The sequence below is a fragment of the Rhinopithecus bieti genome, unplaced genomic scaffold, assembly GCF_001698545.2.
Source record: "Rhinopithecus bieti isolate Rb0 unplaced genomic scaffold, ASM169854v2 scaffold_26759, whole genome shotgun sequence".
In the NCBI taxonomy this organism is placed as follows: Eukaryota; Metazoa; Chordata; class Mammalia; order Primates; family Cercopithecidae; genus Rhinopithecus; species Rhinopithecus bieti.
This window is the reverse complement of record NW_016811829.1, coordinates 18,752-35,705: the sequence shown is the minus strand read 5'-3', so window position 1 is coordinate 35,705 and position 16,954 is coordinate 18,752. Positions and strand designations below refer to the sequence as shown.

At 40.1% G+C, this 16,954-nt stretch overlaps 1 protein-coding gene across 1 annotated transcript in view; it reads left to right on the top strand.

Annotated features, from left to right (window-relative positions):
* Positions 1-16,237, top strand: part of CLCN5 (Cl-/H+ antiporter 5) — a gene marked incomplete at its 5' end in the record, with an annotated part of 19,123 nt that extends 2,886 nt beyond the window's left edge. Inside the window, 6 exons of the mRNA XM_017895204.1 lie at positions 2,753-2,833; positions 3,102-3,644; positions 5,468-5,654; positions 7,147-7,545; positions 7,701-7,917; positions 9,146-16,237. Coding sequence (XP_017750693.1) covers positions 2,753-2,833; positions 3,102-3,644; positions 5,468-5,654; positions 7,147-7,545; positions 7,701-7,917; positions 9,146-9,236 — 1,518 coding nt within the window. The remainder of the gene's footprint in view (positions 1-2,752; positions 2,834-3,101; positions 3,645-5,467; positions 5,655-7,146; positions 7,546-7,700; positions 7,918-9,145) is intronic.
* Between the last annotated feature and the right edge of the window lie 717 nt (positions 16,238-16,954).

Sequence of the window (16,954 nt, the reverse complement as noted above, 5' to 3'; positions counted from 1 at the left end):
AAAAAAAAAAAAAAAAAATTAACCACAAGACCCAGAAGGAAACTCAAAGATACTGAGATTTCAAATATAGAATAAATTTTGATGGTTCAGTTCAAGGGAGAAAGGTCCTGGCACAGTTAGAAAAGAGAGGAAAGCTAGCAGGAGAGAAGATGGGGAAATATGAATAGATTGTTTAACTAACTGTCATGCAGTAGAGGGACTTAAAGGCAGTGTTAAATTGGTGAGGTTGTTAAATGGGAATGATGTTCAACAGAAGGGAAGAGTTGAAAAAACATTTTGTTTTTCTAGAAAGGCTTTATTAGAGCAGTTATGAAATTTGAATGAGATTTATAGATCATATAACAGTTATTAGTGTAAATTTCCTATTTTGATCATTGAACTGTGATTATGGAAGAGAATGTCTTTGCTTTTAGGACAAAAAAGCATTTATATCCTAAATGCACTGAAACATTTCAGGGTACATGAGCCTTATATGTGCAACTGACTTTTCTGAGTGAAATTCCAATTCTTCAGAAAAAAATAGAGAATCATAAAACAAATGCAGTAATGGTAGCAATTACAGAATCTACATGAAGATATGTAGGAATTCTTTGTGCTGTTCTATCACCTTTTCTGTGTTTGAAATTTTTAAAGAAAATATTATAATGGTTAACAGTGAAGTGGTGATTGTTGCTGGTTTTGCATGGATGAAGGTGAGTTTGAAACTACAGATTGCTAGGGACTTTCATTCTAAAAATTGGCATTTTTGTTCAAATAGTTTCTAATAAAATAAGAAGGGAATTTGATTTGGCTGTTTCTCTATACAGATGCCATGTATTTCTCCGGCTAGGCTCATATGAATATAGTCATGTCTCAGTAACAGGGATACGTTATGAGAAATGCATTGTTAGGAGATTTCCTCACTATGCCAGCATTATAGATTGGACTTACAGAAACTTAGATGGTCTAGCCTACTACACACCTAGGCTTTTATAGCCTACGGCTCTTAGGCTACAAACATGTACAGTATGCGACTATACTGAATACTGTGAGCAATTGTAACACATTGGTAAATATTTGTGCATCTAAACATAGAAAAGTGCAGTAAAATATAATTTTATGGGGCCACCGTGTTGTATGTGGTCTATCATTGACTGAAACATTGTTACATGGTGCATGACAGTATTTGAATCTTTTTTTTTTTTTTTTTTTTTGAGACAAGGTCTCAGTCTGTTGGCCAGGCTGGAATGCAGTAGTGTGATCTCAGTTCACTGCAACCTCCATCACCTGGGCTTGAGCAATTCTCCCATCTCAGCCTCTCGAGTAGCTAAGACTACAGGCACATACCATTATACCCAGCTAATTTTTAGAATTTTTTTGTAGAGACTGGGTTTTGCCACATTGCCCAGGCTAGTGTTGAATTCCTGGGCTCAAGTGATCCTCCTGCCTCAGCCTCCTAAAGTGCTGGGATTATAGGCATGAGCCACCACAACCGGCTAGTATTTGAATCTTAAATTTACTTTCTAGTACTTATTTAGACTTTCCAGTTATTTTTTCCTGTTGCTTTCATCATCAGTGGCAACCTTTTTTGTCTTATGGCCTTGTCAAAGTGGGCAGATGGTTGAGAGTAAAACAGACTTGAGAAAGAAGGGTATAGACAGACTCCACTCTGCAATATAAAATTAAAGCAAGCTAGCCACCCCGATTCTTTCTTTCTCTTAATTCATCCTAAATGTAGTCACTGAAATCCCCTTTCTCAAGTTGCATGTTGGCTGTCCTCATCTTAAATGAAAGCCATTGTAGCTAGGAATTTCAAAGCCCTTACAGCTAGCACCAGAGACTCCACTCTTTCCTCCCCATCATTTTCCTGAGCCATCCTACTCTCCCAGATAATCCTGTATGCTTATTTTGCCAAGGACCTTTTTATTCTTCAAAACTCATAATTTTGTTCAACTTTCTTTAAAATATTTCTTTACTTCTTCAAATCATCTCTCTCCATAGCAACCAGAATCCAATGAAAGGACTTGGTCCATCTGTTAATTTTGATTTGTTTGCCATTACTAGTGTTTGTCATGTACATTTTACATGTACACACACACCTACACAGAGGTGGAGGTCTCTAAGTATCACTATTCTCTTTCTCTCTTTATCACTTTTTCCCTTTGGCTCCTTCTTCCTCTCCCACTCTCTCCTAGTCCCTTTCCTTGCCATATCTTAAGTCTTCTCTTAAAAATCTAGTCACCTCCCTATTTCTGTGTCCACAGGTTATTAGGCATGGAGTAGGACACAGGGTATGGGAGACTCTAAATACCTATTGCATGAATACTTGCAGCTGCTGAATAACTGTGAACCAATTGTGACTTCAGTTTTATGTCATTAGAGCCTTCTTGAACATCTCATTTAAAAAGCATTCCTTTACAAAGTGCTATATAAATATATCACTGTAAGTACATCATTTAGATGGTGAACAAATAGGTCTAGAAACTCAAATGCAGTTACTGAATTGGGAGTATGGGAGATGGGGGGCATAGTTTAGAATAAAGCACATGGCTAAATGAATTACAAAGGAAAGGTCCTTTTACCTGGTCAAGCATGTGAACTATGGATGTGTATTCAAAATTCAGCATACAGTGTTTGAATTTTGTTTTTGATGATATGGAGCATATGAAGTTATTTTTAAATGTTCAGTAACTACTAACATTTCTTCTAAAAATGTGATTGAGTGGAGGAAAGCAGCATTATTCTATCACTAATTTTGAGTTTTGGATTGTAGGTCTTGTCGGCTGCAGCAGCAGCTGGTGTATCTGTAGCCTTTGGAGCACCTATAGGTGGAGTATTATTCAGCCTTGAAGAGGTAACAACTTTTCATTGTACAGCATGTGTATGTTTTTGTGTCAGGAACTTTGTACATTGCAGTGCAATAATTTTGTACATAATGTACAGTATCTGTGTATATCCCAGTCCCTGAGTGCTCTCCCCAGCTTGGTGCTTTACCATGTGACTAGAAATCCAATGGGCAGTTTTCATCCATGAGTTGACTCTCATGTCTGCAGCACAGCTTTTCACCCGAAACAGTTTCTACATATTGACTTAAGTTTGCTTTCTCACCTTCTTTCTTCTAGGTCAGCTACTATTTTCCCCTGAAAACATTGTGGCGTTCATTCTTTGCTGCCTTGGTGGCAGCATTCACTCTACGCTCCATCAATCCATTTGGGAATAGCCGCCTGGTACTATTTTATGTGGAGTTTCACACCCCATGGCATCTCTTTGAGCTCGTGCCATTCATTCTGCTGGGCATATTTGGTGGTCTGTGGGGAGCGCTGTTTATCCGCACAAACATTGCCTGGTGTCGGAAACGAAAGACCACCCAGTTGGGCAAGTATCCTGTCATAGAGGTACTCGTCGTGACAGCCATCACTGCCATCCTGGCTTTCCCCAATGAATACACTCGGATGAGTACAAGTGAGCTCATTTCTGAGCTGTTTAATGACTGTGGCCTTCTGGACTCTTCCAAGCTCTGTGATTATGAGAACCGTTTCAACACAAGCAAGGGGGGTGAACTGCCTGACAGACCGGCTGGCGTGGGAGTCTACAGTGCAATGTGGCAGCTGGCTTTAACACTCATACTGAAAATTGTCATTACTATATTCACCTTTGGCATGAAGGTGAGGAATTCTTTTGGGACTCAGTGGCTGCATGCGTGGCTGTGGGTTTTGGAGGGCAGAGCTCAGGTATCATACAATCCTGATAGCTCATATGGTGCTTTCAAATCCCCTCACATTATTCCCCACCCCAAAGCCTCTTTTACCCCACATGTTCTCATAATTTGCTAGACAATTGTACCTCTATCTCAAATTGTCTAAGGCTTAAGCTATCCAAATGCCAGCCTCAGTGATGAAATTTTAGGAAGAGTGTTTTCTCCTTTTCTGTGGAAAACATATTTTGCCCCTCAAAAACGATGGTGAGGTATTTATTCCAGTACATTTTATATTAAAATGATATCTGGCCAGCACAGTGTTACTTCTTATAGGGTGGCTTTAGAGTTTACCAATAAAGCACAATCTTGATTGAACCAGAGAAGTTGCTGGGATTCAACCATTTTGACTGCTAAAATGGCAATTTCCTGTGGTTCAACCCAATATATAGCTAAATATAGTTTTTACAGTTGGTATCAATGTTCAGTTGTCAAGAAGTGGGATCAATCCACTTCACAAATTATCCTTAGTTAATATTTAAGCTATCAAAAGTGGACATCAGGCTGGCATGTTTTACTTTCAGTACCTGTTACTATTTCCATGTTTCAGAAGAAGCCAGAAAAGAAAATTTGTTGAAGTATTTTCCTCCTCCCTTCTAGGTTTTTGTTTGTTTGTTTCTTTTCTTTAGCACCCTAACTACCAAGTTACTTTCCTCTATTCTCTAGAGAAATGGAGATTCAAGCCAGAAGAGATAGCAACTCAGTTTAGGCATTACTGTAATCTCTAAGATGATGCCATCCATCCCCTCAATACAGGGAAGGGATGGAGACCCTGGGAAGTTTTGCAGTGTTTCTTCAGTTAATTTTCACCTCATGCCTGCATTCTTTCACTTAAAGGGAATTTGTAAACCATCAGAACACCAGATTCAAATGCATTCAAAATAAAACACAGGCTGTTGAAAAGCATCTGCTGTTTTGGTTGTCCTTATCATCATTTCCCTCTCTCAGTACAGAATATTAAGAATTTACTATAGTATCCTAGGAGTCAAGAAAAACAGTAGGGAGATAGATGAGCTTTCCTTTTTTGATTAATCGTGTAGCCATAGTCATGATCTTATTAAAACTTTTTAATTGTTTAATCTTTCTTGATATTGTTACAAAATAGACTGAAACCTCATATGCTATATTCTTTTTGTGTGAGCAATGGGCTAAGATTCAATATATGAGCATGGTTATGAGCATTCCATTTAAATCCCAGCACCAGTCTTTACTAAATCTTGACCTTGGGTGGGCTACTTAACCTCTCTGAACCTTAGATTCTTTGGCATTTGGGAATAATAATACCTGTCTCCTGGGGTTATAAAGGACCCATGAATCTTGCATGTAGAGCATCCAGCATAGAACATGGTAGGTACTCATAAACGGTAGTCATTGTTGATAAGAATTCAAAATTGGTGGAAATGTCTGCATATATGAGAAACTCCATCTATTTTCCTTTTTCTTTGGGAAAGGCCTAATTTCTGCCTCCAGTTCTGTGTTGGTCTGGAGACTTCAGGCTCTTGCCTGATGGACCCCGAATCAGGGTAAGCTTCTTTGCAGTCGTCTTTGCCTGCACGTCCCAGAGAACCCCTAGTCCCTGTAGTGTTACACAAATCTTTACAGCCACTTGCTAGCATAGTGCATAGTTAAATTGTCAATGGCCTGTTTGCTTTGCAGAGGGTCAGTCCTCCAGCCCTTACCATGTGCCAAGCAATCATCATTTCTCACTAACCGTCTATTGCTTTCTCTTCGCAGATCCCTTCTGGCCTCTTTATCCCTAGCATGGCTGTTGGTGCTATAGCAGGTCGACTTCTAGGAGTAGGAATGGAACAACTGGCCTATTACCACCAGGAATGGACCGTCTTCAATAGCTGGTGTAGTCAGGGAGCTGATTGCATCACCCCCGGCCTTTATGCAATGGTTGGGGCTGCAGCCTGCTTAGGTGAGTAGTGTTTGCATTAATTTCAAAGAAGTTGCTACCCAGGTGACATAGAAGAGTTTATTAAACACAATTGACTGTAGGAAAATTTAAATGCCCATCACTTTCCAGTTAAGTTTGCCATTTTCCAAGCACATTAAGAAAGCGTCTGATATACAGATGAGGAAACTAAAAAAAAAATAAAAAATAAAAATCATAATAAAAAAGAAAGAGAATTCTACTCTCTCATTCTGGGGAAATAATCAGAAATTTGGACAAAGATATCTGCACAAGAATATCATAGTATAAGAGCAAAAAATTACAATCAACCTAAATTTGCACATGAAGGACTGGTTAAATGAATTATGGTACATCCATATGATGTTATACAATGCAGCCTTTAAATAGGATGTTAATATGTTTAGCATCTTAAAATATAATGTAAATATGTTTAACATCTTAAAATATGATGATATATAAATTTGTAATAATATGCAAAATGTTCCCAACATAAAGTAGAGGGGAAACATGGCAGAAAATTAAACATATAATGTGAGCTCACTTATTTAAAACGTATGTTTTGCATAGAAAAAAACATGAAAAAGGCNATGATGTTATACAATGCAGCCTTTAAATAGGATGTTAATATGTTTAGCATCTTAAAATATAATGTAAATATGTTTAACATCTTAAAATATGATGATATATAAATTTGTAATAATATGCAAAATGTTCCCAACATAAAGTAGAGGGGGAAACATGGCAGAAAATTAAACATATAATGTGAGCTCACTTATTTAAAAACGTATGTTTTTGCATAGAAAAAAACATGAAAAAGGCATTCAAAATTTTTACTCTGCTTATTTATCAGCAGCGAGCTAATAGATAGTGACTTTCTTTTATATTTTCTGGATTTTCCACAGTGGGCATGTATTTTCTAATTAGGGAAAAGAAGCAACAGAAAAATGAAAGAACAAAGAAACAAGAAGGCATCTTGGACTGGACATGGTAGCTCACACCTGTAATCCTAGCTACTTAGGAAGCAGAGGTGGGAGGATCGCTTGAGGTTAGGAGATTGAGACCAGCCTAGGCAACATAGTGAAACCCCAACTCTACAAAAAATAAAAAGTTAATTAGGTGTGGTGGCACGTGCCTATAGTCTCAGCTACTCAGGAGGTTGAGGTGGGAGGATCATTTAAGCCTGAGAGATGGAGGTTGCAATTAATAGTGATAACGCCGGTGCACTCTAGCCTGGGTGACAGAGCACAAAACCCATCTCGAAAAAAGAAAGAGGGAAAAAAAAAAAGAAAAGAAAACAGAAGGCTTCTTGTAGATGTTATTTTGAGAACTCTGAATTGTGTCCATTGTAACCTTGCTTTCTTGCGATCTCTGGAGTCTGCACAGTTGTAGGTGAGACCTCATTGTTTCTGGTAGGTCAGCTTTTCCTGGAAAGGCCCACAATTGTAAGAATCCTGTATTTTGCCTGCCTGAGTAGACTATGTCTATTTCTTTGCAGGTGGGGTGACTCGGATGACTGTGTCTCTTGTTGTCATAATGTTTGAACTGACTGGTGGCTTAGAATACATCGTGCCTCTGATGGCTGCAGCCATGACAAGCAAGTGGGTGGCAGATGCTCTTGGGCGGGAGGGCATCTATGATGCCCACATCCGTCTCAATGGATACCCCTTTCTTGAAGCCAAAGAAGAGTTTGCTCATAAGACCCTGGCAATGGATGTGATGAAACCCCGGAGAAATGATCCTTTGTTGACTGTCCTTACTCAGGACAGTATGACTGTGGAGGATGTAGAGACCATAATCAGTGAAACCACTTACAGTGGCTTCCCAGTGGTGGTATCCCGGGAGTCCCAAAGACTTGTGGGCTTTGTCCTCCGAAGAGATCTCATTATTTCAATTGGTAAGGATTTCAGAAAGGGGATAGTGGAATCCACTGTGGAACTCAATATATATGCATGAAATGGGGGAAGACAGGGAAGAGGGGACTGGTTAGGAGCCAGAAGGATAGAACTAGCACGTCCATCTTCAATTTACTTTTTCTTTCTGTTTGAATAGAAAATGCTCGAAAGAAACAGGATGGGGTTGTTAGCACTTCCATCATTTATTTTACGGAGCATTCTCCTCCATTGCCACCATACACTCCACCCACTCTAAAGCTTCGGAACATCCTGGATCTCAGCCCCTTCACTGTGACTGACCTTACACCCATGGAGATCGTAGTGGATATTTTCCGAAAGCTGGGACTGCGGCAGTGCCTGGTTACACACAACGGGTAAGAAGTCTTGAGTGAAGGCAAATTGGATTGTGGGAGAAAGGAGAATACAGAGAGAGAAAGAAGTAGAACCCAGTTTAAGTGAACATTAGTAGCACTTTTAGGACTTTTTGAAGCTCTGAGATGAAAGTGGATAGGTTTTCAAAATCATAATTAGTGTAAAAGGAGTTTGGGAAAGAACATGTGTTTGAGAGATGTGAACTGCTGGTTGCATCTTATAAATAACTCAGTTCCTCCCTGACAAAGGAAACAGCTGCGTTTTGTGCATAGGCAGCACTGAAATTACAATAGCATCAGGTAGTAGTATATTTGCTGGGTGTTTGTTCCCTGCAATCTCCTTGTTATTATTACTTGAGGATGAGAAAACCAAGTTTCAGTGAGGTGAGATTTATACTAGGTTCCCCAGCTAACAAATACTAGAAAAAGGCTTTAAACACAAGTCTTCTGACTGCCAAACCCAAGGCTCTTTCCTTCCTGGGATAGTTCTTATCCAGTAAAGGGAACCCTTCTATTTTTATTGGAAAAGAAGGGAGGTTGAGGAGAGGGGTGGATTTTTTCCCCAAACATGTTATGTTAATCCAGCAATTATATAAGAATTTCACCTCTGAAATTTCTAAATGGTGTGACAGATGCCTTGCAGGATTTAAATCAATAAGGGGACTTCCCTAACTGGTTCATTTAACATCGACTGAATCCCTGCTCCATGTAAGAAGGTATTCCACTAGATTCCAGGGAGACACAAAAATGAGTAAGACCCTTCTGTGCCCTCAAGGAGCATGCAGTGTTTTAGGGAAGGCAAGAACCTAGCAGTGGTTATAGTACAATAGCAAAGAAGGCAAGTGCCACTGAGGAGGCCTGCAAAGAATGTGTATGCTGTTGCTGTGAGGAGGGCAGAGTTCCTGCTGGCTCATAGAATCAGGGAAGGTGCTCTGGAATAGGGGCGTTTGAATTGGGCTGCAGTAGATAAGATTCAGATATGTAGTGAAGAGTATTTAAACCAGAGGAAATCGCAGGGTCTGAGACCTAGAGGTAGAAACACTTGCATACATTTAGGAACCCACACATCATCCTATTTGCCTGGAGCACACGTCCTACTCCTGTGATCCCATACTGGAAGGGCAGCTAGTGATCAAAGACAAAGTTGAAAAGGAGGACAAGTATCACCTTTGGGAATGCTATTTTAAGTACAGATTTATTTTTGTTTTGTTGTGTTGTGTTTGTCTTTTAGGCGATTGCTTGGAATCATTACCAAAAAGGATGTGTTAAAGCATATTGCACAGATGGCGAACCAAGATCCTGATTCCATTCTCTTCAACTAGAATCATAGAGTTCTGGATATAAAGCGGGAAGGACATTACAGACCATGGATATGTTTTATTAACTGGGTACCCAAAACACATTTTCCATATTTGGATGGTGAAGTCACATTAGTGTCTTGTCTCTTTCCTACAAGTTAACCAGTTGCACTACATAATCTCTGGAAATTAATTTTCTCTTTAGGAGAAATTACAGTTAGGCTTCCGTGATGTTACATTAGGAAGATCTCATGAAAGAATAAATAAGATTGCTATGGTTTAATTATATTTGTTTTTTAAAAGATTTTTTTAACTTAAAAGTAGTTAGCCAATATGCAATCACTGAAAACTATGCAAGAAAATTCCAGCCGTCCTGACCTATAACCTGTAGGAAACCAATGAAAAGTCACTCTTTTGGGATCTAACTGTTGTTACTGGAAGACAAAGTGTAAACTAAGGGGCTTTGCTTTTTCAAACCAGAGAAAGGAAAACCAGAAGGAAAAGGGTAATGGTATTTTCTAGACTGTGAAGATTCAGTTCAAATGTTATCCTTGTTCCTGTTACAATATTTAGCATTATTAGTTTGTTATGTGTGTATGTTTATGTTAATTTTAATTTTGATTATAAGACAATGCTGCTTTGGTTAATCTCTTCTAAATGAATTTAGAGAGATTGACTTTTATAGCTTGCTTGTTCCTGGTACTCTTTTGAAGTGCACAAAGATAAGTTATAGAGCTTTCTCCTTGTCTGCAAAAAGGGTAATTTTCCAGGTGGCATTTGTTAGCTGGTACACAAGGACTTTGCCATGAATTTGTTAGTAGCAAGGAATGATTTCTTCCAGCTTCCTTGAAATGAATAATTAGTAAACTTCTAAGCAAAGTCAGTGAGTAGGAGTTTCACATTTTTGTGAGGTCCTAACTAATTCTCTTACCCAGATACCACCTCCATGAATGATGGTGCTTTAGGCTTCTGGAATATGTAAGAACAGCAAAGGGAACCAAGTCTAGACTGCATACTGGTAAACCAGGGAAGATTCAGAACTGCACCTGCATCCTCATGCATTCCTTTTGTAAAGACCGCCAGTACTAAAATAACTGGACACCTCATTGCACCTCCCAGCGATAAGTACGTGTAGCAGGCCAGTGTATTGTCCCTATGAGCATGAATTAGGCTTGGGATACTTCCAAATATATTCAAGGTGTTGGAACAGGATAGGCAGCTGTGACTCCTTCAAGAGTCCTTAGAATTCTAAATAAAATGCAGAGCCATCCTAAGACCCAGGAGTATGGACAAGGCCTGGTGACCACCAAAGGTGCTTGTATCCAATTGAAAAGGTGCCTGTCTCAATTTCATACCACCTTTATTGCAGTTTAAAAAAAAATCACACTCTGGGGACACTTGGTGGAATTACAGAGCCACCATCATCATTCTAACCACTGTTTCATTTTCTGTAATTTTACCTATGTGCAATTACTCCCCCTCCATTCTGTTCCACTTCTTATCCGAGTACCAAATCCTCTGTTTGAGACTGAGCACTGCTCCTGGTTAATCATTCCTACTACAAAAAAATAGCTCCCAGGCCCAGTTAAATTGTAAACCAAGGCTCAGCAGTCTCACAACACATGGACCAGAGGTGACACACAGCCATTTTCTTTGCCATGTGGCCCCGTTGCTGCTGCCATGCCTCCATTTCCACACTGGATGCCCACGGCAGTGAGATTTCACTGCCGGGGTAAGAGTTCAGCCTGGATCATTTTGTAGCTCTGTTCCTAGCACTTCCTACCATCCTTCCAGCCCAGAATCAGTGGTCATTCTGCATATTCCCACCAACCCTCTACCCCCAAACACTTCAGTGTACCTCATTTTAAGAGTTGCTGATCCCTGATTCTAGGACGTTTTTACCCCTAGTTCTTATCTTTCCAAAATCTGAAATTCTTTTTTTGGCTCAGAACTGGGTAGCCAAGGGTTATTTTATTTTTATCTTTAAAATAATCAAGGTGGTCGCTAGAGTTTCTCCTTGTGAATAGATCACTCTAGCACTTTAATGAAAAAGAAAAAATCTCTCTGGGGTATGTTATATCATAGTCATGGCTCAGTAACTACGTATTTTGTCCTTTCCATGCCACTGATTCTTTCATATGAGACTATTTGACTGACTACCCTGTATACTGTGTAGAAATCAAAGTCCTTATCTGTACATTTCTGGTCCAATACCTGTCTTATTAGTTGTCCTTCCCCACTAAAGTTTGCAAAACAGAAAATGTTACTATTTCTGGTATTTAATGACAATGAAAGGTTTGGTCATATTTCATAGTGCAGTAGGGATAAGGAGGGTGTCTTAAGCTTGCCTTTGTGTTTCTTCTAGGCTTTGTTCTTGATTTTAGACAGATGAGCCAGTGTTAAGGTGCTACTTCAGAGAATACATTCGAGAAATCAGATAACACTGTGCCAAGGTATACTTTGTAGATGCTAAGCACCGATTGGCCCTCCAGAGAATGACAATATCCCTTTGATACCTCACTCCTGATCAGTCTCATTCATTAACTTCAGCTTCTCAGGAATCCTTGTAGCTTGTATGCTAGAAGTAGCTATAGTATATGGTATCCACTATACATCCAATCCTATGGTTTGGCTCAAAGTTTGGCTAATTGCAGCTAGAGCTCTCAACTGCTAGCTCAGCACCTTGACACTCTAAGTTTCTTGTCTTGTGGAAAAGGAAAATGTTCTTTCTGCCATTGCCACTTTAACAGTAGGACATGCTTAAGCAACAAATACAGCCAGTATAGAGAGGACTGTCAGTAGCATCAAATGGCCACATACCTCAATGGCAGAAGACTAGATGGTTTGTGATTTAAAAATTAATGAGTCGAGATAAAACTATTTTGGTATTAAATGAGAAGATTGCCTGACACAAGGGAAGGGTTTACAAAAGAATGCCAATTAGTGTTTCAATGGAGTTAGGATTTTCCAAGGAAGAGTAGCTGGTAGCCATCCAGCCATAAAATGAATGAGAGTCTATAGATTTGTAAAAGTGAAACTACTATATTTTATATCTTCAAATCTTCAATTTCAAGAATTTAAAGAACCTGAAACAGTTAATGCATGATTCGTTATATTGAAGGGAAAAAACGGGGGACTGATAATACAAAATAATGGCAACTTTAAAGATCATTTCTACTTGGATGTTTGGTTAGAAACATATTCCAATGCTCTCCTCTTTCTCTGGCCACAGCATCCTGGCTCAGCCCCGCTATGGAGTAGAGGTGGTAAGATCCACAGAACAGATATCCTCTGGTAGATAAGCTGACATTGATGATACTTTGAATTTGCCAGCTGGTGAAGCAAACGATTAATTTGTGATTGAACTGAAAAGCAGTTGAATTGTTTTGGCACCAAAGGCTGAATCTAAACCCTTTACAGGAAGAGCGGAGCATAGTATACATTTCTTAGCAAATCTTCAATTCTGTTTGAACATGATGAAGTAACCAGGGCTTAGGGAGATCTAAGGCCATGAAGTAATTCACAACCAAGATCTTATGAATGCATTAAGGTGTGAGGGGCAAATATGTTTTCAAAACTTAGTGTGCAATAGAATCCATTATAGAAATTAACCACTGCTGTATGTTTTAAGTAGTTCAATCACCTGTTGCGGTTCGGTCTTGATTTTCGTTTATTTTGCTAGGTGATGAGTAGGAAGATGTACTTGTTATCCCACACTATCTCTTGTTTTGTTTTTTTTTTTAAAAAAAATAATGAACAGTGCAATCTTTGAAGTTGAGTTTTAATAATGATAGCGAAGACAATGGTGAGAACTTGAAACAGCTAGCATATTTTATATTGCCAAAGTACTTACTAATGACTGACCACACTGTCTTGTGAGGAACTGGGTCCCCTACACTGGATCAGAGCCAAATGCAAGCCACCCATCAGTTCAGAGGAAGCAGGAGAACATCTTTTGGGTGGTGCATAGAACGTTGAGCTCTTAAAACCCTGAGAAAATTAGGAATTTAGAAAGTAAGTGGGAGGTAGAATATTGAGTCCTTTTTAAAAAAAAAAAATTAGATGTCTAAATATGTGGTCTGAACTTAAGTGTCCTAAAACCTTTTTTTTTGTTTTTTGTTTTTTGTTTTTGAGAAGGAGTCTTGCTCTGTCGCCAGGCTGGAGTGCAGTGGTGCAATCTCAGCTCTCTGCAATCTCTGTCTCCCGGGTCCAAGCAATTCCCCTGCCTCAGCCTCCCAAGGAGGTGGGACTACAGGCGCACACCACCATGCCCGGCTAATTTTGTATTTTAGTAGAGACGGGGTTTCACCATGTTGGCCAGGATGGTCTCGATCTCTTGACCTGGTAATCTGCCCATCTTGGCCTTTCAAAGTGCTGAGATTACTAGGCATGAGCCGCCACACCCAGCCAAACCTTGATTTTTTTAGCCACCTCTGGGATTGCCTGGGTTCCCTTTGGAGAAGAAACTAAAAGTTATGGCCATGGAAAAAGCCCTGGTAAGAAAATATTTGGATGGTGTAAGATGGTGGAAGGAAAGCCATCCCACACCCCTATAACATATGTTCTGGCATTTATAAACTGCTTGATCGTGTGCCGCAAGGGGGAAAAAAGTCAAGTAATCCTCCAAAGGCCAGGCTTTCTACGCAAATGAGTGGTTCAAAGCAGTGTTTGGCTCAAGGGCAGTCTAGTTTTATGGATAGGGCCGACCCAAGACATCTGCTCATGAAGAAATGTGGTATCTGTTGCCATTTCCTAAACTATAAGGTTTAGATAGATTGTCTTGAATTTTGATAGCAATTTTTTAAAAATATATATTTTTGCCTCCTCATATGTCCTTATTATATATGGGGAAAAAAAAGAGTTCCTCAGATCAGAGCTCAAGAGCTGTGTCAATTTGAAGTTCAGTCGGTGTAGTTGTCCTGAGGTGATCGCTGACTCTGCTCTGTTTCATATTTCAGTTGCTTGCTCCAAGGAGAGAAGTTCTGAGAACAATGGCTGTTAGCAACTTTAAGTTACTCCCCAAACGTTTGCTGGCCACATTCTCATTTCTAAACATCTGGATCTGGGTAAAGGTTTGAATAGATGTAGGGAACAAAATTGGTTTTTCCATGGTGTAGTCTAATTTTGCCAAATCACCCAAGAAAGAAAGTATATGACGTGTGGAGTTTGCATTTCTTGGATGGGACCTATCAGATCACCCAGCCCAGTCTTGCAGTCATAAATTCCTACCTCTTAGTTCCTGCCAAAGGGCCTTCAGCCTCTGTGTGCACACTCATTGAATGAATGCTTTGCCTAAAATTTGGCCTTTTGAAGAAAAACAGCATGTAATAATATAAAAATATGAGAGTTAAAAAAGAAAAGATCTCTGCCTCTCCTCTCTCTGCCTCGTCCACCTTGCCATTTGTCTTGTTCTCTTTCTCTCCCCACACCATGCCCTGAATTCAAATTTCTCTTTGTTTTATTACAGGCATGTTGTTTTGAATGTGGACTTTGTGGGAGGGAGATGATTGCTCTGAGAACAGAAACTGGAAGATACTTCTGAGTTGATGGGACCAACAGGGCTTTGCTCCTCTGTGAGGGCCAAATCCATTGATACTTGTCGGGGGTGATGAGGGCTTTAGCATCTCAAGGCAGACATATGAAGTATGTACTGCTAAACTGTATTACCTACTAGTTCAAATCTGTTGGAATTCAGGGGCAGTCTAAGATTTGGTGAGTGAAATGCCATCTGGCAAAATTGAGAAGAGGGTGTGGCCTGAGAGGGGAATGTTCAGCCTCAGTATCACATTAAGGGTACCTCAAAATACATGGTCCTTCCAGCTTGTTCATTTTCCTCCCTCCATTTCACTTTGTCCCTCTTCTTCCTTTCTCTCCCATTGTCCTGCCTTTTAGCACTCAGCTTTTATATAAGTATGTATTTACTTTTTATTATGTATTTGGTCCTTTGGGACTATGTGATGATTAAGAATTTATTCCATTCAAGATTTTAAAATGATGTGTTTAATATTTTGTTCTCTTAAGCTGTCTTTTGAAGCTATGCTGCTAACCAGGTATAGGCCAGAAAGGAGGTGGCCCTGTCAGTACCTTGGTCACATCAGCTAAGGGGGACAGTGATGTCATGTGGGTGACTCTTCTTCATTTGACCAAGGCCAGCCTCCTGCTCTTACCTCTGCCCTTTCATTTCTGGCTATGGGAAAACTACCACCTGTTGGGTGAGCCAATGAGGCCAGGAAGATCAGAGGGGCTGGGTTACAGCCCATGGGCCACTATTTGAATTTCTCTGTAGTAAGCTCTTTGTAGGGCTGGCTCCAACTGCAGTAGCCAAAGAAAACCTGTCCGACTCAACATTTTAATGCCTGAGAGTTGGTGAAAGTTCAGCTGAAGCTAGTGTCTAGACGTCAGCAGTAACTAGGCATCCAGAAAGTAGCTTCAACCAAAGCTAATAGAGCCCAAGTTTCTGCAGGAGGTTTGGTGCTGAGCTGTCCTAGAGCAGTTGTTTATCTGAGTGTTGCTATCCCTTAGCCATGCTTTCTTAGCTTTATTCTCGCCTGTTCCTAGGCATAGCCTGAACCAGAGCTATGGCTCATTGCTCGCTTTAGTCTACTCCCTAGTCATGTGGAACAACATAGTCTAAAAAGGAAGATGTGGACTGGGGAGTTAGGAGACCTGATTTCTATTCCCTATGCTTCTACTAACTAGCCTTGAGATCTTAACCGCTCTGTGCCTCAGTGTTCCCATCTGCAAAATGGGGATAGTGTTAATTGCCCTACCTACCTCACAGGGTTGTTGTGAGGATAAACTGAGACAATGAATTCAAAGTATGTTGACAAGTAAGTGCTATGCAAATTGTAAGAAATGGAAACAATCATGTTAAAGGCAATGGAATGGACATTGGCAGAAGGGTTAATGGATTGTCCAGCCCTTTCTCTCTGTGGCTTAAACCCAGGTCGCCATTGCTTTATACATTTCCACTTAGCACAGATTTGTAATTATGCATGTAATAAAGCACAGCCTTATCCACCCTGGTGTCTGGTGTGTTTCTAAAGACCCTAAACTTGGTAGCTATTGATTTCTGATCAGAAAGCCACAGGGGCAGAGTGGAAGGCTCAGGGGAGGGTAGTATAAAACACAACTGCACACCCCTACTGGCAGGCCCACTGCTTAAAAAGGTTTATTAAATACTTATTTTCACATTTACAGACTCAGTAATACTCTTTACCGTAAGGAGGCAAATGAGAGGCAGCTTGCGTTTTTGGAGATGCTCCAGATACCCAGATACCTCATTCATTATGGCTACTTAAATGTTCCTGTCTCATACATCGGTGATACTTTCCTGATGATGTGAGAATTGGCTGGGAATTGTATTTTTCTCTCTCTTTGAGCTCTTAATGATGTAAGGTCGCGGGCTTTGACAGGCCTCTTGCCTACAGCTTCTTTGTACAAGGTGGAGGATGGGTGATCAAAACGGTCCTCCCATGAGTACTAGGATTCTTAGTACCCTCTTTATGGTGTATTGGGATTAAAATGTCTTATGTGCGAAATCCTCTGAAGTTACCCTGTAGATTAAAGTGGGGTGAGCTATGGGGAGGTTGTTGTATCTGCAGACATTTTCATGCCTTGCTGGAACATGGAAAGCTACACTTTGAAGTACAGCTTTCCTACTTTCTCACTCTATTTTTCCTGTGTCTGGCTCCCCCACTCCCTCCTGCTCTTTGTTAGCCAGACAGTACTAGGAAGACAGT